Raw genomic sequence first — 19,214 nt, forward strand, 5'->3', positions numbered from 1 at the left:
CCCTCCCCTCCCCTCCCCTCCGTGTCCCCTTGCTTTGTGGCACCTACGTGTTTCTCTATGAAGGTCCTCCACTCAGGCGTGGTGCAGAAGAGCTGGAAGTCCTCGTAGAAGGTGGGGCTGCCGTTGGTGGGGGGCAGCGAGGGCAGGAAGTGCTGCAGCTGCAGGGTGTCGTAGCACTGGTTCATCAGTGTCCGGATGATGGACACCAACCAAGAGAAGGTCTCCACCTTGGATAGCAGTGAGCGCTGCAGGGGCATCTCCAGCTTTCCTAACAGGTAGCAGGCCTCCTCCTTCTTGGGGGCTGAGGCTGTCTGGAGCAGGCTATGCAGCTTCACATAGGCCAAAGCGTGGAGCTGGAAAGTGTGAGGCAGGTCGTGTTACTTGATGCCTGCTTCACTGCAATTCCAGGCCAGGTCCCTTCCAGTATCCCACCCCCAACCCTTGCACCACAAGGCAGCCTCTTTCCCCTCCAATAGCCCAATCCCTGCCCCGAAGCTCAAAATGTCATTCTCCACCCCAACAGCTCATTGTCCTGTGATGTGATCTGCAGTATTGTTGTACCCCAGGGATTCTCAACCAGGCTGCTGGGGCACTCTGGGATGCTGCCAGATCCTTTAAAGGGTGCCAAGAGGCATGAGGAGATACCCTTGTCCTGGCCCAGCTTGGACTGCCCTCAGGGTGTAACACACACTAGCTAGGCTGAGAGTGTCGTGACACCCCCCGCCGGGTTGCTGGGGGAGCCACCCACCTGCGTGTCCTCCAGCATGATGTACCCGATGAGGATGTGCAGGCCGATCTGAGCCATCTCTTTCAGGTCCGAGGTCCCGTTGGCCAGGTGGTACCACACGCCCAACTTGTCCAGCAAGCTGTTCATACCTTCATAGATCTGCACCACCAAACGGGATAAGAAAGGCTAAATGATGCCACCCAAAGAGGCTGGTGGATGCCTGCACTTCCCTTCCCAGCCCAGCCCAGCTCAGCCCACCCCAGCTGCCTGCATGCAAGGGAATTGTCAAGGCTGGGGGGTTAGCTGGAAAGAGATCCCTGAAGAGCTGCAGTCCTGAGGGGAGATGAACCCTGCATGGCAGGAGAGAAAGCTCGTGGTGGTGGATGGTTGGACAAGGAGGTGTTTCCACATAGGGCTCTACAGAGATTGGGTCCCTACAGCATGATATTTATACAGTGACCTGGACAAGGGAGAGTCTCTGTCTTCAGGGAGACTGTGAGCTGGAAAGGCCATGTCTCAATGCAGGAGAGGAGAGGCGAGGGCAGAGATGGTGGGGGTGAAATTTGAAGGTGCTGTAGTGAGGAGTACTGGGGACAGGCTAACAAGGGACAGGCCAGATTGAATGCTAATGGGAAGTATCTCAGTAGGGAGCTATGTCCATCTGTGTCCTATCAGCCCCAGAAACCCACAGAAGCACAGCTCTCCATAACATCCTCCTGGATCGGATAGAGCCCATCAGGAATGATGCGACCCCTGCCCTTCTCCCATCCATCTTCTCAGACCCTGGGCACGTTGGCTCTGAGGTAGCTGGGAGTGTCGGTGCTCCATATTCTGCCTAGTCACAGTCTCAGTTTGCAACCTGGACATATCCCTTGGTGAGGCTCTGAGTGCCTGAACCCATGGAGCTCTCCAAGCTCCACTCCACAGCCTCCTGGACCCCACAGCTACATCAGAGGCCCCACCTCATCCCCCACCTTCAAGCAAAAAGTACTTAGAGACCATCGCTCTGCCACAGGCATAAGTGGGCAATTGGTGGCACACACCTTCTCGCTCCACAGGGCCTGGTTGTTGTGTCCCTCGGAGAACAGGAAATCCTGGAGAAGCCGCAGCAACTTTAGCGCATTCTGGGTGAGGTTGGGCAAAGCCGCTGGGGCTAATTCCTTGAGGTCTGTGAAGGCCGACTCCAGCATCATCTCAAGGAGGCTGCAAGAGAGACACGTGGGTAATGGCTTGGCCGGACGCCATGTGATGCCAGGGACAAGCCGGGGGGGCCAGGCTGGGATAGTTGAAAGGCACTGGCTCAGCTGAGTGGGCAGTTCAGGCCTAAGGCAGCAATGAGTTGTCTGTGATGGCAGAGCTGAGAATGGGGCGTTTGCTGGTCAATGTGCAGAACAGGCTCTGGTGTTACTGGTGCCTCATTTGCACGGGATGTCTGCATGCCAGCAGCCATTTTGCTCCGACACAGCCCCTGAATGAGCTCGCCCCCTTGGCTCCCGCACCCTGGTGTTTTGCCAGCACCCACCTGCGCTTGATTTCATCGGGTGGGCGCACCAGCTCGCAGGCTGTCCCCAGCTTGGTGAGGACTGAGAAGACCTGCCCTCGCTCCTTCCAGGCTGCATCGTCCCAGCCCTCCACCCCACGCCAGGTCACTGAGAAGATGATGTTGGTCAGCAGGTTGCACAGCTCCTCCTCAGGTGTTTGCTGGGGGGGGCAAGATGAAGGACACATGAACTGAACGATGCTTGAGAGGGAAAACCGAGGACCCGTATGGGCTGACCAGTGCTTGAGAGTGAAGGCCAAGGACACATGTGAGTTGAATGGTGCTTGAGAACAAAAACCAAGGTCACATGAGCTGAACGGTGTTTGAGAGGGAAAACCAAGGACATGTGAGCTGAATGGTGTTTGAGAGGTAACACCAAGGACTTGTGTGACCTGAACGGTGCTTGAGGAGGTGTGGGATGGTGAAGAAAGGGCCCAGGGGGAGCCCAGGATTTAGGTAGTTGAGGGGGACCTGTGGGTTAAGACCAAAGTCCAGCAGCAGAGCTCAGTATGGGAATCCAGGGCTGGACAGCAGGGGGGCGATGGGGTAGGAGTGAGGAGCACCAGGTGCTCTGTGGTAACTCCAAGCTGGGCTGGCAGACTCACTTCCTAGGTGCCACCCAGCACCTGAGGGACGCATGACTCCCAACTGCAGATGGCAGCTCACAGCGTACATCTTCCTGTAGCAACCCGCCACCATACACTCTCACCCAAGGGCTCGGGCACGGGCACGGGCAGAGGGGGCTCCTTTGCCTGTCCTGAACTCACCTGGGGGTTACTCGTGTTGGAGACGTCATCGCTGGGCAGCGTCTCCTGGTAGCTGCTCGCGTCCAGCACATTGGAGAGGCTGGAGCTCTTCCGAGCTCGCATCCCTGGGAAGGGCTTGAAATTCTCTAGTGGGGACGGGGTCCCTGGCTGGCTCCCTGGGGTCTGGTTCCCACTCTCTACTGTGGTGACAGAGCTGGTGCTGCCGAGTTCGAGGCCAAGGTCAAAGGGTGACATGGAAAAAGGAGAGAGTGGGTGGTAGATGCCATCAAATGGCAGGGCATCAATGTGGGGCCCATCCCCCTGCCCAGGAATGTCGATGGTGTTGGAGGAGGAAGAGTGGCTGGGGCGGTCCAGCGAGTCGAAGGACTTGAAGTTGTAGGAGTGGAAGGATTTGGTTCGGCCAGCTGGGGAGATGGAGTGGTCCGAGAACCCCTCGGACAGCTCCTGGTCTGAGGCCTCAAAGCCCAGTGGTAGGAAGACGTCCAGGTCCTGCAGATCGGCGGAGGCAGGCCCCATGCTGTCCAGCAGCTCCTTCCCAGCCTCAGGACCCAAGTCCTTGCCCAGGGGCTCGGAGAACTTCAGGAGGTTGAGGCAACCCCCGCCGCCGGAGCTGCTAAGGCTGTGCTGGCGGGATTCATAGGACTCCTTGACATACAGCTTCGTGAGCGTGTCCTGCCAGCCTACCAGCTTTGCCAGCTGCCTCACCATGTCTTGTTGGGAGTAGATGAGGTGGAACAGCTGCAGGGCAGGAGGGGAGAGGAACAGAGCACGTTACTGACCCTGTCCTGAGAACTAACTCAAGGGCAGGTGGGAAGGACCACCAGGAGAGGAGCTGGCTGCAGTCCCCACAGGCCATCACTGACATCACCCAACTCAGCAGCCCATGCCATGGAAGAGTGAATAAGGATGCAAAGTGGCCTGCTCTGGGTCAGCTGGGGATGGCTCCGAGAGCAAAGAACAGCATTAAGGAAAGGCTGAAAGCACAGAGCCAGCTCTTGGCCAGCTCTGCAGTCCCTCCTCTTGCCAGTCCACCACCTCCCCACACCTGGTGAAGTACTGCTGCTCCCCGTTGTAGCTGGCAGGGCTGCTCGCAGCATACTAGCTGCCTGAAAGGGGCTTGTGGGAAGGTGACTCTCTCATCCCAACCCCTTGCCCAGAGTCCAGTCATGGGAAGATGCAAGAGAGTCAAGGTTGACCCTGCTGCTCTTCTGAGAAGTGCTGCCCAGGAACACCTCACATCCAGGGTCACAACTCAGACATGGGGGTAAGGGGATGCAATTCATCCTCTGCTTCACCGTGGTGACTCTCTCTCTGTCCACAGGACAAGGGCCATAGATGGTTTCCCATGCTACTGCCCTGCCTACATGCCCCAGCTCCAACCCAAGAGGACAGGATGGGCACTCAGTCTCCATGATCCAATCAATCATTCTCAAAGAGCCAGAAATAGGCTAACTAGGGCCAAAAGATTGGGGACAGATGACTGTTCCCCAAGTGCTGTGTCCCTGATCTCAGCATATTCCTTCTACCCAAGCAACCACCTACTGCCAAGGCCCATGTGGGACATGGATAGGCACTGCCAGGGTTTAAGGAGACTGGCTGGAGAAGGGTGTATAAGCACCAGGGGGCCTGGGTTTGAGCCCAGCATGGGCTCTAAACAGAGGGAGCTCTCCTGAAGGCCCCACTGCTGTAGCATGATGGAGCAGACCACGATGCTGGCTGAACCTGGGTTCCCACTCAGGGCTCTGAAGGGGACGCCCACTCTGCTGGCTCTGCTCACCTTCCGGCAGATGTCCAGCCTGACTGTCAGCTCGGCCCGGTGGGACAGGTAGACCACAGCCACCAGGTCCTTGTAGTTGGGAGAGTCTGTGGGAGGAGAAGCACAAAGGCAAACGTGGCACAGGGCCCTGAGGTAAGGGCACCCAATGATCTTGGATAGACCCTCAGCCATGGGCATGCACTCACAGCTTGCCTCAGCAGCTGGAAGCATAGCCACCAACAATGTGCCCCAGGCTGGACAGACCCCGTCACCTACATACATTAAGGAGGGCCCAAATTTGAATTCTATAGAAGAATGAATGGGACAATGCAACTCCTGGACTCCAAACCCAGAGGCCAGATCCTATTCCACCTACGAGGCACCTAGGTGTTGCTCAGAGGCCTAAGCACAGTTTTATTCCCCCCTGCTCGACTTCCTGAATAACAGCTAACCCAAAATTTGGGGCAGGGGGTGGTCCTTCTCCACCTCCCCCTAACAGCTTCTGAGGACTTTGCCTGGATGCTGAGATGCAGGCATGCTGCAAAAGCAGACGAGCTCATGTTTCTTCAGGTCTTGAGCAGGGTGAAACAGAATCTGTCAGCGCATTATCTGCCCCAGCAGGTGGGAGAGGGTCTGGGTTTCTTTCTCCCGTCAGCGACGCAGCCGCTGTGCTCTCCCTTGGTATGGTAAGTGGAGTGAAGCTGCGTCCTGGTCATGCTGGCAGTACCTGATCCAAGGACCTGCTCCAGAAGGCAGCGGAAGAGCAACATAGAGACTGGCACATCGTTCAGACTCCCGATGAGCCCTTCGTAGCCGATGTCCTTCAGCTTCAGGCGCTGCCTGCTGCGCTCGTGAACCTTTTCATACTTCAGCATCTTGTACAGGATCTGAGTGGTGGAGACCATCAGTGTTAGTGGGTTCAGGTCTTTGGGGCAGCCCTTGGCTGTCTGGTGGAGTCCTAAGGGACTCGGAGAACATCCCAGCTCTGGGAGAAGGTAGCACGGTGGGTTTTAGGGAGGGATGCCTATTTCTCACCTTGAAGACTCTCTCCCGCACATCATCTGAGAACTTCTTCTGGACGAGCAGTGAGAAGAAGACCTCCACGTTGCCAGTTTCAAAGAGGAAGGCGTAGAGCTGGTCCTGAGAGGGTGCCCCCTTCAGCAAGCCATGGATCACCTCCAGAGCCCCAGACACCTGCAACAGCAGACCCCGTTACACACATCTTCTCACCGCCTCAGAGAGACAGTCCAAATAACAGCAGCTCCATAAACCCAGGGCCAGGCTTTCCTTTATCTGCACTTCAAGATGCAGCCAGGACTATTCCTTATTTGCCAGGCAGAGAAAGGCTGGGCTCTCCAAAGCAACCGTGACATACAAGGGGTCCATGTGGGTAGGGTGGATCCAGGGCGGTGCACTGGTGCAGTTGCACATCCTTTTGATCCCTGTTCCACCCAAACTCTAAAAGCAACTGCCTGAGAAGGGCAGCAACATTTCTAACCAGGCAACAGCGACAGTCAACTGACTTCACAGCTCACTATCATCTCCCTGATTCCTCCTAATCTCTCCACTCCACAGATGTTTCTAATGGTCTTGCTGTTCCACTATTCAAACTATCCTTTCTTTTGCAATGATACTATTAACCATTCTTGGTAATGCACCTCTTCTATTTCACAGCCCTGCAGATTGTGAAGTATTGGAAGCATTGTCAAGGTGCTCAAGAAGGTGACATTTTTGTTTTATGAATCTGAAGAAATGTACATTTAACTAGAATGGCTGTAAGACTAATGGCACAACCTTTTGATTATTTTGACTATTATTTGTCTAGTTTGTTGTGTCTTTTTAAACTTTATATATAATCTAGCCAATTAGTGCACATTCCAATAGGTATACTTTCTTCTTGCTTTGGTCTGAAATTAAATAATATAGAACTAGCCCCCCAGCATATTAGTAAAGCTTCTGTTTTTTCAGAAAAATACTGTTGTGTTGCATGCAATTTTGTGCCATACCATCTGCATGCCCATTTTCAAAATCCTAGATCCACCTATGCAGGTGGCATAGCTTTAGGACCAAGAAATCTGCTCATTCCCTGTATGGACTCACATGCAGATGACAATATGGTTTTAGTCCAGCTACCCAAGCATAGCTATAGAAGAGAGGGAGCTGGGGTCATGTCTGGACCCTCTGGGACCCTCTCGCATCAGTCACTGCGAGGTGCTACAGACACATCCTGGCTCTCAAAGCCCAAGCTGCAGAGCTGGAAGCTGCTGAGGCTTGGGCAGGAAAGTTGTTCCCACCTCACGCAGGGTGTCAGCTCTGTGCCTTGCTCCACATAAGGAAAAGCTGTGCTCCTTATTTGTTTCATCTGTTCAGGGACACCTGGTGGCCCTGCCTTCACCTCTACTCTGATTCAGCCTCTGTAGCACTCTGTAAGTGGTGCTTACAGGCTCCAGCCAAGAGTAGGGCACATGTGCTGCGGGCAGCACAAATCCACAGGGAGCGGCAGCTCCCACCCCAAGCACATTGCAGTCTCAGCAGCAGAACATAGGAAGCCTCATTATCCCTGTCTTAACGAGGGGGAAAGAAGGGATAGAAAAGCTAAAGCCAAGACCTGCAAGGGGATTAGGGGTTGAACAGGAACACCTGATGGGGCTGGACCAACGTGACTTCACTGGTATGACCTATAGTTTCATAGTTTCTAGGGTCGGAAGGGACCTGAGTAGATCATCTAGTCCGACCCCCTGCCATGGCAGAAAATATTACTGGGGTCAAATGACCCCAGCAAGGTGTTCATCTAACCTCCTCTTAAAGACCCCCAGGGTAAGGGCCAGCACCACTTCTCTTGGAAGTTGGTTCCAGATCCTAGCCACCTTGACCGTGAAGTCGCGCCTCCTGATATCTAGCCTAAATCTACCCTCTACCAGCTTGTGACCATTATTCCTGGTCACTCCTGGCAGTGCTCGGGGGAACAGGGACCTGGGACAAGCCACTTTGGCACAGATCCCCACTGACTCCCTTTGTGGAGCTGGGCCCAGGGGGCTCCTCCAGAGACACACAAGAAGCCTGTGATGGGGCCAAGGATTAAACCTGGATCTCCCAAGTGCCATTGCAGTGCATGAGCGACAGGCCTCCCTGGCTTCCTGTCTGCTCTCACACCTGGTGCTCGTCATGGACTCCAGCCAGGTAGTTCAAGGTGCTTTGCATCTCGTCAGCAGAGAAGTTCCGGGAGAGGAAGTCCTTCACCAGGCTGAACAGGGATGTCTGCACTGTCTTGACGTCGTCTGCTGGGATCGGCTTCTCTCTGCGAGTGCTGGGAGAGGGGAGGGGACAATGTACACAACACGTGCAGGCTGTAGGCACTGCCACTGAGCAGACTGCCTCCTGCTGGGGAGATGGAGCCAGGGTGGCAGATTGCAGTTTGGGAATGGGTCTGATGGGGCTAGGGGTGATGGTAGCTCACAGGCTGCAGGAACCCAGAATCCCTGGGAAGAAACGCTGGGGGAGGAGGTGGGAGGGCTCTGATGTGGGGCGTCAGTGGAGAGGGAGGGAGTATGGACACACAGCACCCAGCTACCACACAACCAGAGGGGGCTTTCTTAGAGCCTGTTGTAATCCAGCCCTGGGAGCAGCACTTAGGGCCATCGACACAATTTTTTCCTACAGCTCCCAGGTCATGGACAGGCACTGAACAAGGACAAGGTATTGAGAGGCTCTGGAGCAGGGTGACCTTGAGACAGTTATCTTCCCAGGAGCCGTGGAGACCCTTTCACAGGCTGCTCCAAGGAATTTCCTCTTCTTCAGCTCCAAAAGCATTGAAGAGGCTACCTTGGCTCATGCTGGCATGACAGAAGCAGCGTTTGTTCCTCTAACTCACCCGTAGTGCGTCCTAATGGAGTCGAGGATGTACTGCACCCCGTACTTCTTGTGGATTCTCTGCCTGTGGTCCTTGAGGATCCTGGATAAATACTGAATATGACCTGCGAGCAGGACGAGGAGAAGAGGGATAAAAAGACATGTTTGGAACATGAATGAACTTACCATATTTGAAAGGACGAAAGGGCACGGCAGAGCAAATTCTCTGGCTGGCAAATCCCCACTAGAAGGCACCTCTGACTGCTGCTGGGATCAAAGCCCAGCAATGGAGCAGACCCCAAGCTTTAGCCCCTTACCCAAGCGAACGGCAAAGTCACTGTTTCTCCAGATGCGGAAATCGAAGAGCAGGTACTGGTAGAGGAGATGCAGCAAGAGGCCATTGCTCTCAGAGGCTACCTGTTCCATCAGGACCTCGGATGCCATCAGCACATTCATGTCCATCATCAGGTTGGAGACCTGGCAAGGGCAAGGCAGAAGAGCTGGGAGGGAGTGCCATGCCCATTTCACAGGCAGAGGCACAGTGCTTTCTGGGACTTAAAGGCTTCAAAGCCCTTGGGTCATGTGAAGGGGACCTGCATCAGAGCTTCTTGCTGGAAAAGACACATGCTCCCCCAACTGCAAGTACTACTGTTTAACCCTTTATGGTATAAGCAGCCTAAGTCACTCATGGATAATGCAGGTGGCCAGTGAACCCAGGCATTCCCCAAGCCCTTTTGATGTCTATATTAATGGCACTGCTTATACCAATTTAAGATGCTTGGCTGGTTTGTGCTGGAAGTGTGGCTCATCTGTTCACAGCTCATTGAGGCTCAATCTCTTGTGCTTAATGAGATGCCCTCAGCTCCTGCCTGGCAGTTTGCTCCTCATCAAGGCTTGTTACTTTGCTATTCAGGGCACTGGCAGATGCAATCGACCCATGAAACTGCTCAGTCCCGTTGTCCACGCTGTGCAGCAAAATTTGCGTAACAGCTGCAGCAGCCAGCGTGGCTAGGAGCAGAAAAATGCCCTGCCTCAGGGCTGGCAGGTTTAGCTGATCACTGGGAATGTCATGAATTCTGTGGCTGACAAGTGAGCCTGCTACACATGGTTTCAATTTGATGTCTTGGGTGATGGGAAAAAATGAATTCCGCCACAGGATTGCAACGGTATATATAAGTGCATGTTTGCATAATCTCAATGCATCTGTGTTACACATGTAAAATAATATCCTCTCTCTCAACCCACCACCTCCCACTGGACAGGCTTAGGCTACGATTCTTAGCCACTCTCAAGTAGACATCCTGTTGGGATGACTGGAAGCTGAGATGCCGCAGAGGCACTTCTGCCAATGGCTTGCACACAACATTGCATGGATTTGGTTTTTTGCATATTACTTTTGCAGGCCCAAGCACCAGGCCATGGCCTGTTTCCACTGCCTAGAGGCCCTAGGAGGCCAGTGAACCCGGTGGGTGCAAATCTCTTACCTTCTGCAGCAGGGCTCCGATGATCGCTGGCCCGTGGCACTGCACTAAGCTCTCCTGGTTCACAGGGTGGCGGCGGATGAAGTTCTTCACCAGCAGCAGGAAGGCAGCCACACTGTTCTTCTCCAGCCTGCCCTCTGCCAGAGGGAATGAGATGAAGTCAGCCAACTGGGCATGTTCAGCTGGAACCCATCTGATTTCCCAGGGCACAGAGGGCCCTGCTACCCAATGTCCAGCTGGGCAAGTGATAAGGATGCCGAGCCCTCAAGCATCTCAGGGGCTTCCATGGGCATGCAAAAGAACTGGCCTCCCTGTGGATAAGCAGGAACATGTCCTGCTACTTCCCACACTGCCCAAGGCGCCCTGCGTGCTTTGCTTACCTGAGGACTTCCCGAGGGGGATGAGCATGCCCTGGGCGTTCCTGGAAGATGTCAACTCTGGACCAACCAGGTCATGTGTTTCCTGGTTCTCTTCAGTTTCCTTCTTCTTAGCTGCCACTTGCTCCAGCAGTGGCAGAAGCACCCCCATGCCCCCAATGCAGTTGACAACATCCTGCAGAGACAGAGAGGCAGGGCCCTGGCTAAGACCAAGGCTCTACACAGAAGACCCACCATCCTCCCCTGGCTATGCCAATGGTGCACAGTTACCAGTGAGAGACTGCCAGGAGACTCTATTTCTCACCTTCAGCACTATCATATGCCTCACCTTAGCACCTACCTACTGGGTAACATTATTGGTATCTGTTCTGTTTACCCACTTTTACCTACCTCAAGGTAATGCTGATTACCCCAGTGTAAAGCTGCTACATGCCCGAGGCCTCAGACAGTCCTGCACTAACTTCCTGCAGTCTAACTCTCTTTGCTCCCATGCCCATGTCAGGGCAGAAGCCAGAACCCTACCTTGACATCCCAGTTCACCACCTTGTGCCCAGTCAACCGCCCATCAAAAAAGTGGTTTGGAGAAAGATCCAGGCAGATGTTATTTTTGCAGGCCTGTGGAAGGGGAAATACAAAGCTACTTTAGTGCCTGTGACAGAGATGCCAAGGGGTCCAGACCATCCCAATCCCCTAGCCCCCATGTGAGCCATCCCGCTTGAAAAAGGATAGGAAAGTAAGCTTGGGTCCAGCTCCTAGCCCTGCAGCAAGCCTGCTAGAAGGGCAGCTCACTTCATTGCTGCCTCCGTTTCCATTTGTGCAACTGGGATGATCTCACTGTCCTGTGTGTTCAACTTCCAGCAGGGACTGCCCACTCCTGAGGGCACAGATGGCACCTGGCACAGGACTGAACTCCTCTATGGCAAAGGCCACGTATTCAGACAATGGTTTCACTCCACACATCATCAGGAGAGCCTGGGACATGTGATATCCTGTGCAGTCTTTGTTACTGGGCAACACTGGGGCTGCTGGAGGGATCCAGTACAAGGAACACCCTCCCAGAGGGCCAGGTCTATAGCACTGTGTGCTCTGATGTGGCTAGAAGTCCCTCAGCCATGTTGCATCTCCCTTCCTGCACAGTCAGTGGGCAAGTCTGTGCCCAGCAGATCCAAGTTTGCATGCCCAGCTTTAAGCATAAGGCAAAGCCCCTGTGGCAGATTCCACTTCCCCTTTACATACAGATGGGGAAAGCCAGCTCCAGCCACCCTGAGGGGCCAGACTGCACCTGACAAGGTCACAGCAGCTCAGATCTAAGCTAGGCCATCTGCATTAGCAAGGGCAGGCAGGTGTGACCCTGGGGACAATGACCCAAGGGAGTTAGCATCTGTTTAAGAGCAGCCTCCTCAGAGGTGGCCACGGCACTTCCCCTGAGCTAAGCTCTCCCTGCCCACTGAAGCGGGGGGATTACAAGCCTTGGAGGGAGGCAGAGCCATTGCAGGAGTCACTGGTGATGTCCCAGTGCCTAGAAGCTCCATGTCTGCAGACTCTCCTGAGGCCCCGGCCAAACTCATGGCAAGGGGGAAGGTCCCAGCTGCTTCCCATCCACACTGGACCTCTGCCATTCCCCCTGGCCAGTCCTCACACAGACAGACTGAAGGACCTGTGATCCCCTCAAGGGGAAGGCACTAGAGCTGCTTAAAGCCTTTTACTGCCACAATGGGACAGGGCAGCAGAGACAGCTGGTACTGCCCTTCAGAGCTGGTTCCCATACACCCACCACCCTGTCTATGCCTGGGCTAACCCCCAGCCCCACTACACAGCTGGCAAGGCAGCGCCATCCGGCCATGCTACTACAAACACAGCTTCCCCAACCCAGGGAGCTCTCCAAGCCCATTGCAACTGCTTTAAAGACAGCACACGCTCCCTCCCTGCCATGTCCATACAGGCTCCATCCTGCAGACCCACTGCATGCCCTGGGGGGATGGCACTCATGCCAGTCCTGCGCTGCAGATAGAACCCTGGGGAGGGTCCCTCCTTACCTGGGGGGTGTAGAAGAGCAGCAGCTTGCTGCTGAGCTCCAAGAAGTCGCTTTCAGGCTTGAATGGAGATGTGACATTGGGCCCTGTGGGGAGGAGAGCGAGAAGAGGGTCAGTGAGTGATGTGGACAAGATGTGGACAAGGTTGCTGCAGCCTGGCACGTGGGCAGTAAGGGAGCCATGCCACCCCAGCAGTGCTGATGGAGGGACTGAGTGTCCAGAGGTCTTGCCACCATTGGGGTGCTCCCAGCCCCGGGCTGGAAGCACGCAGTCTTCCTCCCAGTTCAACCCTTGCTAGCTCCTAAGACCTTCATTTCTACTTGATTAGACAGGTGGCATTCCTATCCCCCATCCCCAGCCGCAGAGGGGCTGTCCCAGCTGCGTGTGCAGCTGTCTTCCCTGACTCAGCACCGCTCGCCTGCACGCACAGAACAGCATCTCCAGCACAACCACATCCTAGGCACCACTCCCTGCCATTTCCTGCCATGTGAGACCCAGGCAGCAAAAGAGGTGCAGGGAGCAGAATGAGCTGTGTGGTGCAGACTGAGGCTGGGGAGACTTGCTCAGGCCTCATCTCCGCCATGAAAACTCACTGGGAGACAGGACCCCAGCAGTGCCTTAATGGCGTTCCCAAGTCACAGCACGGGCTGGACTCGCTCTCACCTCTGAGGCTGGGAGGAGGCAGCACCCAGCAATGCCAATCTCAAGGCATAGCCACAGCCACGTGCCCATGTGGTACCCAAGAATGACTCCCTTGATCCTATGATCCCTTCCCTGTTATCCACTGGGGCCAGGACCCTGCTAGATGTAGATGACTAACCCAGCTGTAGGCTCCCCAAATTGCTCCTGCACCCAAGCCTCCCCTCTTGCCCAGGGAACACCACACATGAAGCCCCGAATGTACCTGAGGAGAACAGCACTTTGACCTGGGCTGGCTGCAGGGCTTCATAGAATATGGACACCAACCCCAGGTGCCCCTCCAGGGAGGTTGGTGTCCCCCACTCCATGTCTTGGCTCCCTGCTGCTGTCGTGGATACCAGGCCTTCCCGGAGGGGTTGGATAGACCCAGGCGTCCAGGCATGTGTCCCCAGGGAGGCAGGGAAGGACTGGGAGCGGCAGAGTGAGGGGTGGGTGCTGAAGGTGAGGTCTGGTGAGTGGGAAGGCAGGGGATAGAGGGTGGAGGTGGTCGTTGTCCGGTGCCCAGCGGAGCCGATGCAGCAGGAGGTGAATGACTGAAAACAGAGAGAGGGGCCCAGGCTGTGGATGGAGGACAAACAGGGAGCTCTGCAAGTCCTTCTCCTCCTTGAAGCCCGATGCTCTCACACCCCTTGATCCCAGCAGGGACTTCTGTGAGGTCCCAACCCAGGAGAGCACATTCAGCCCTAGTGTTTCTGGACAAGGAGGCTTTCCTGAATCAGGACCCGAGGTGTTTCCCTTGCTGACGATGACCTCTAAGAGCATCGTGTCTCCTCTTTTGGGCATCCACACCCTTTCAGGGGACAAAAAGGACCAGAGAAGTGAAGTACAGACCAAGGGTGAAATCCTGACCCTGCTGAAGTCAGCAAGAGCTTTGCACTGTTGCTTTCAATCTGTCCAGTTTTCCACCCCCATCCTCACCCTCTACATTGCAGCCAGAAGAGAACAAGAGGCTAGATCTGACCCACACACCTGGCAGCACCAAGCTGCTAAGACATTTACCCAGATGCAAATAGGCAAATATCATGAGCTGCTGGCTAAGGTAATCTGAACCAGGAGCTTATCTACAGCACATCAGCCTTCCCCCAATTACAGCCACTTCCTTCTCCTGAGGCTTGACTAAGGTGGCCTCTGGAAAGGCTGGCAATGAGCAAACAGAGCAGGTTCCCAGGGTCTGCCCGGATACTTGCTGGATGTCTCATCATAGTATCCAAATCCCTCTGGATGGAAGAGCTTCCTGCCTGCCAGTTTCCAGCCGTGTGACAGGGGCAGTGAGGGAAGGAGGAGTGAGGATCCAAGAGGAAGCAGGGTTTAGTGAGTACAACACAGGCTGGGCAGCTGGGGGCTCTGCGAGGGTTTTCATGCGTCACCTTCCATTTCACCCCCACCGCTTAACACCCTGGGTCTGGTTTCCCTCCCTCAAGCCCAATGAGGTTCCTGGATGGGTCTTGCTCTTCTGCCTGGGATGAGGCTTGTTACCAAACTGGATCAGAAAGGAATTTTTCCCGAGGTCAGACTGGCACAGACCGGGGATTTTGCTTTTCTCTGTAACCCCAGGCCCGGTCCTTTTCTAGGATTTTCTGGGCATACATTAGCCAGCTACTTCTTGCCGTCACAATGACAGGGCACTGGCAGTGCCCTTGTCTCCCCTGACTTTACCTGTGAGGTGGTCTTGGTGCTCCTGGTAGTATGCAGTGAGGATTAGGGGTAAATAAATGGGGGCCTGTGGATGCAGGACACTGGACTGAATGGCCCAAGAGGCCCCTTCCCATCCTGTGTCCCTAAGAGGGGACGAGAAGTTCTGCCTCACCCACTATGAGGGGTCCCAGCTGAACACACCAACACCCCACAGCCCTCCGAACCTCTCTACTGGTGGTGTGGTGCCCGGGGGTGTCTGGCACTCACTCCAGCTCTCCAGCATTTCTGAGGTCACCCATGGAAAGTGGGTAAGCAGCAGATCAGCAGGGGTCCAGGATCCCATGGGTCACCCCTGAAGAGGAGCAGCGAAGGGAGTGGCAATGCCCAGTTGGCCTGCTCCAGCCGTTACCTCATTGAGGGAGGGGAAGCGGAGCTGCGCCACCTTCCTCAGCTGCCCATCTGCGTAGATGTTCACCAGGTTCTGGCCGAAAGGCCGGCGGCCCATGATGTGGGTGATGTCGATGCAGTGCTGTGTAGAGAGCAGGGGACAGGGAGTGACCACTGGTGGGCAGCCAGAGCCCTACACTGGTTTCCACAGGGCTCTCCTCCTCCTACCTTCCAGGTCCCCGAGGAACCAGCCTTGCAGGCTGGGCAAAACCAGCCCTTCAGCAATGGGCTCAGGGTGACTATTTTGGGCAACAGCAGGTTTCACCCTAAAGGGAGGCTCAGCTCCTTGGGACAGCCTCCTCTGGGCTGCCTAGTCAGCATGTATCAGTACTACCTGGCCCCTTAAGATGGGCAGAGATGTGCCCTCTGCTTAACTGGAGCTGCCAGAGGAATGGAGAAAGGTGGAACTGCTGGCCTGGAAACTGGGTGAGCACCTCTATGCCTGTGAAAGATGCAACGGCACCTCTACAGGGCACCGCTGGCCCAGCAATACCATGCCCCCAGCACCATGCCAAGCTGCTGACCCCTTGAAGAACTGCCAGAGCATCCCTCCAGCCCCTGGGAGCTCTTCAAAAGTCTCCAGGCAGCTACCCCTGGAGCTGCCACTGAACCCCACAGGACAAGTTTATTATTAAGATGGCCCCAAACAGGTCAGGTCACCTCCCCAAACCTTCCTATTCCTTCTTGGGGTGTGGGAGCCAAGCCTCCCCTACTTCCTGGAGGACTGCAATGGACAGACCCTTCTGAACAATACACTGCTGTTGTGCATCTCTTCTGGAGATTCAAACCCAAGGCAGTGCCTGGGTACAACCCTACAGAGGGACTTGAGACACCCTCTGCCCATGAACCACTGAAGGGTCTGGGACAAGTCAATTCTCCAGTCTCTGCCTGCTTCTCCTCCCACCCTTTGCTGATACTCTAAGTTCTCTGGGACAGAGACCCTCTCTTTTGATGTGGACACATGTCATATATCCACACTGGTGTAACCTGGCTTCACACTGGTGTAAATGTGGAGTGCACAGATGATGAACAGCCCCATCCCAGTGTAATTTACTTGAATCCAGCTGGAAATAACTCCTGGAAAAATCAGAGGTGAAAGTCCACTGGGGTAAGTTACACTGGTATACTCATATGTCCATAAGCCATCCTGGGATCCTAGGATCCTAGGAAAGTAGGGCTGGAAGGGACCTTGTGAGGTCACTTCTAGTCCAGCCCCGTGCTCCAAGCAGGATCATCCTGGACTAAACCATCCCAACCAAGTGTCTGGCCAACTGGCTCTTGAAAGTTTCCAAGGATGCAGATCCCATAGCTTCTCTAGGCAGCTTGTTCCAATGCTTGACCACCCTCCAAGCCAGAAAGTTCCTCCCCATCTCCAGCCAAAACTTCCCTTGCTGCAGCTTGAGGCCATTGCTCCTAGTCCTGTCTCCTGCGGCCAGAGAAAAGCCCATCTCCATCCTATCTCTAATCACTCTTCAGGTATTTGAAGACTATATCAAATCCTCCACCCCCAATCTTCTCTTCTCCAAACTAAATCACCCTGGCTCTTTCAGCCTTTTTTCATATATTTTGCCTCTCAGGTCCCTGATCATCTTTGTTGCCCTGTCCTGCACTCTTTCCAAACTGCGCCCAGTTTGGACAGCAGCTTGCTTGTGGCAAGCAGGCCATGACCTACTCCTCTGCCACCAGTAGTTGAGATGCTGTAATGGTAGCCTCTGGCTGGCTACCCTGGGACCAGCTCCTCTGCTCTGGTTCCAGGCAAACACAACCCATATAACTTACACTGGTGTAAGTAAATATGCTGTGTGTCTGCACTCTTGCTACCGTGTCTAGTACTTCACATAATGGAGCTTTCAACTGCCAGGACTGCTCTGACCACCATGGAGAAAAAGGCAGGGACTGGGGAGGGGATTCACGATGAAAAGGTTCAGTGACAAATTGATCACTTACTTATACAGAAAGGAAAGCAAGTGTCACTGCATGACATGAATGGTGGGTAGGTGGGGAAGACAAGTCACATTTTAAGGCATATGGAGGGAATTCTGGGAGATTTCCTTCGATTGGAAGATGAGATACAGACTTCAGTGATCTACTGGGAAGCAGTGGAAGAGTGGGTGAGCTGGTGCAAAAGGGAGCATCTTGCTGAGGGAGGGTGGGGTTTTACTCACCCATGCAGAGTCGTTGAAGGGGAATTCTGGGAGGGTCACTGTCATGTACTCCTTCTTGGTGCAGACTGCCACCACCAGCATACCCTCAGTGGTGAAGAAGGCCTCAAAGCCTGTGCCACTGGCTGTGAAAAAGCTGGGAGGAGGGGGAATCACAAGGTGAAGGCATGAGTGACTGAGCTGCTGGACCCAACCTGAGGCATGGGAGACTGGTGCAGAAGAGGAAGGGATGGGGCATGGGTGAGATGAATGCACACACTGGAGAAGGACCACGTGCAGGAGGATGACACAGCCAGTAGAAAGCACTGAGGTTGGGGCAGGAAGCAAATGAAGCAGCTGACAGGGAGACAGCCTGCAGGGAGATGGAGGAGAAAGATAAACCCTGACACTAAACAAAGAGCGCAAGTGTGAAATGACTAAGATATGGGGCAGGAAGAGAAGACAGAGATGCCTTGGCAGGTCCTACATGAACTTGGAGAGGAGCTGAGCAGTAGCGCTCGGGTGGGATGGGATGTAACGACGGGCTGGATGTTCCTGGGGAAAATCAGGGCTCTCCCAATGCTGGACCCAGCTAAGCCACTGCAAGCACTGGGCTTCAGGGGCCCCTGGAGCTTGTGACACAGAAGGAAGCTGAGCCCTGCCTGTGATAACTGCTCTGCCCTTCCACCCCTCAGCATCCTCCTGATGTCAGGGTGTGATCAGATCCAGTTCCCCCCCTGCTCTAAGGGCTCTGCAGGCTCCTGGCTTCTTATTGGGACCCCCACCACAAACAGAAGCAACCAAAAGGAAGTGAAGGGAGGGGAGGCATCACTGACATTTTGGCAGGGGAGCTGTAGTGAGCTCTTGTCTCAGGAAGCAGCCCCTTGTCTCACATGACATGCCCCAGGTTGCTTATGAATGACAAAAGGAGCCTAAGCCACTAGAACCAGGGCAACAAAGTCATAGGGGTTATGACACCCACGTGTCAAATTGGGCAATGCCAGCAATCGTCCACAGCTCAGTGTCTATGTAGCCCCTACCTGTACAGCTGCTTCCGCTTCAGCCTCGCTCCCTGCTCCATGTTGTCCATGGGCTCCTCATTCAGGCAGACCCAGGCGTGGAAGGCGAAGCCGCTGCCTGGCCACTTCTGGATGGGTGGCACCATGATGCCTGCCATGCTGGGCGTCAGGTCGAAGTATTGCAGGGCCCGCTCTGGCCTGTCCTTGCGGGCCATGCCTGAGAGTGCCCGAATGACCTGTGTGGCATAGGGGTGAGCCCCGCTCCCACTTTCAGTCCACAGCAGCTTGATGAGCTGGCGCAGCTCCCCTGGGCTGATGGAGAGGCTGCCTAGCACCTGGAGGAGGTCTATGAGGTTCTCTGAGCACTTCCTGTCCAGTGCCTGCTCGGCACCCAGGGCATCCAGGATGCAGCTGACCATGCCCGCCTTGACACAGGTCAGGCGGCTTTGTGGGGAGGCGCTGCAGATCCTCTTCAGCCAGTCGGACAGGAACACCTGCAGGTCTCGCGACATCAGGTCTGGCAGCCATGCAATGAGTATCAGCAGTGGCTGCTCATTGCGGATGAGGCGGATGGGGAAGGAGCTGTGGTCGCCTTCCACTGCCTGTTGGGATACAAGGCCACGCAGTCACATCTTTCAGCTCGGACTGCCCTGCTTGGTCCTCCCAGCTCCCCCACAAGATTCCTTAGCTGAGCCCAGGAATGTGCTATCTGCCCCCTTCCTGGCCTGCTTGACTTGGATCCC

The 19,214-nt window shown here is 54.9% G+C and overlaps 1 protein-coding gene across 3 annotated transcripts in view; it reads right to left on the minus strand.

Moving 5' to 3' along the window:
* Window positions 1-19,214, minus strand: part of NBEAL2 (neurobeachin like 2) — a 102,029-nt gene that overhangs the window by 28,187 nt on the left and 54,628 nt on the right. For all 3 annotated transcript variants that reach the window (XM_019508026.1, XM_019508027.1, XM_019508024.1), the window contains 19 exons: window positions 18,493-19,073; window positions 17,477-17,609; window positions 15,274-15,393; window positions 13,435-13,762; window positions 12,534-12,616; window positions 11,020-11,112; window positions 10,501-10,672; window positions 10,124-10,257; window positions 8,957-9,116; window positions 8,662-8,764; window positions 7,944-8,097; window positions 5,826-5,984; window positions 5,518-5,677; window positions 4,812-4,897; window positions 3,035-3,772; window positions 2,250-2,428; window positions 1,771-1,930; window positions 749-886; window positions 48-353 (listed from right to left, as the gene is read on the minus strand). In XM_019508026.1, coding sequence (XP_019363571.1) covers window positions 48-353; window positions 749-886; window positions 1,771-1,930; window positions 2,250-2,428; window positions 3,035-3,772; window positions 4,812-4,897; window positions 5,518-5,677; window positions 5,826-5,984; window positions 7,944-8,097; window positions 8,662-8,764; window positions 8,957-9,116; window positions 10,124-10,257; window positions 10,501-10,672; window positions 11,020-11,112; window positions 12,534-12,616; window positions 13,435-13,762; window positions 15,274-15,393; window positions 17,477-17,609; window positions 18,493-19,073 — 3,987 coding nt within the window. The remainder of the gene's footprint in view (window positions 1-47; window positions 354-748; window positions 887-1,770; window positions 1,931-2,249; window positions 2,429-3,034; window positions 3,773-4,811; window positions 4,898-5,517; window positions 5,678-5,825; window positions 5,985-7,943; window positions 8,098-8,661; window positions 8,765-8,956; window positions 9,117-10,123; window positions 10,258-10,500; window positions 10,673-11,019; window positions 11,113-12,533; window positions 12,617-13,434; window positions 13,763-15,273; window positions 15,394-17,476; window positions 17,610-18,492; window positions 19,074-19,214) is intronic.

The sequence above is a fragment of the Gavialis gangeticus genome, unplaced genomic scaffold (genome assembly GCF_001723915.1).
Source record: "Gavialis gangeticus isolate Ggan-Ray unplaced genomic scaffold, GavGan_comp1, whole genome shotgun sequence".
Lineage (NCBI taxonomy): Eukaryota > Metazoa > Chordata > Crocodylia > Gavialidae > Gavialis > Gavialis gangeticus.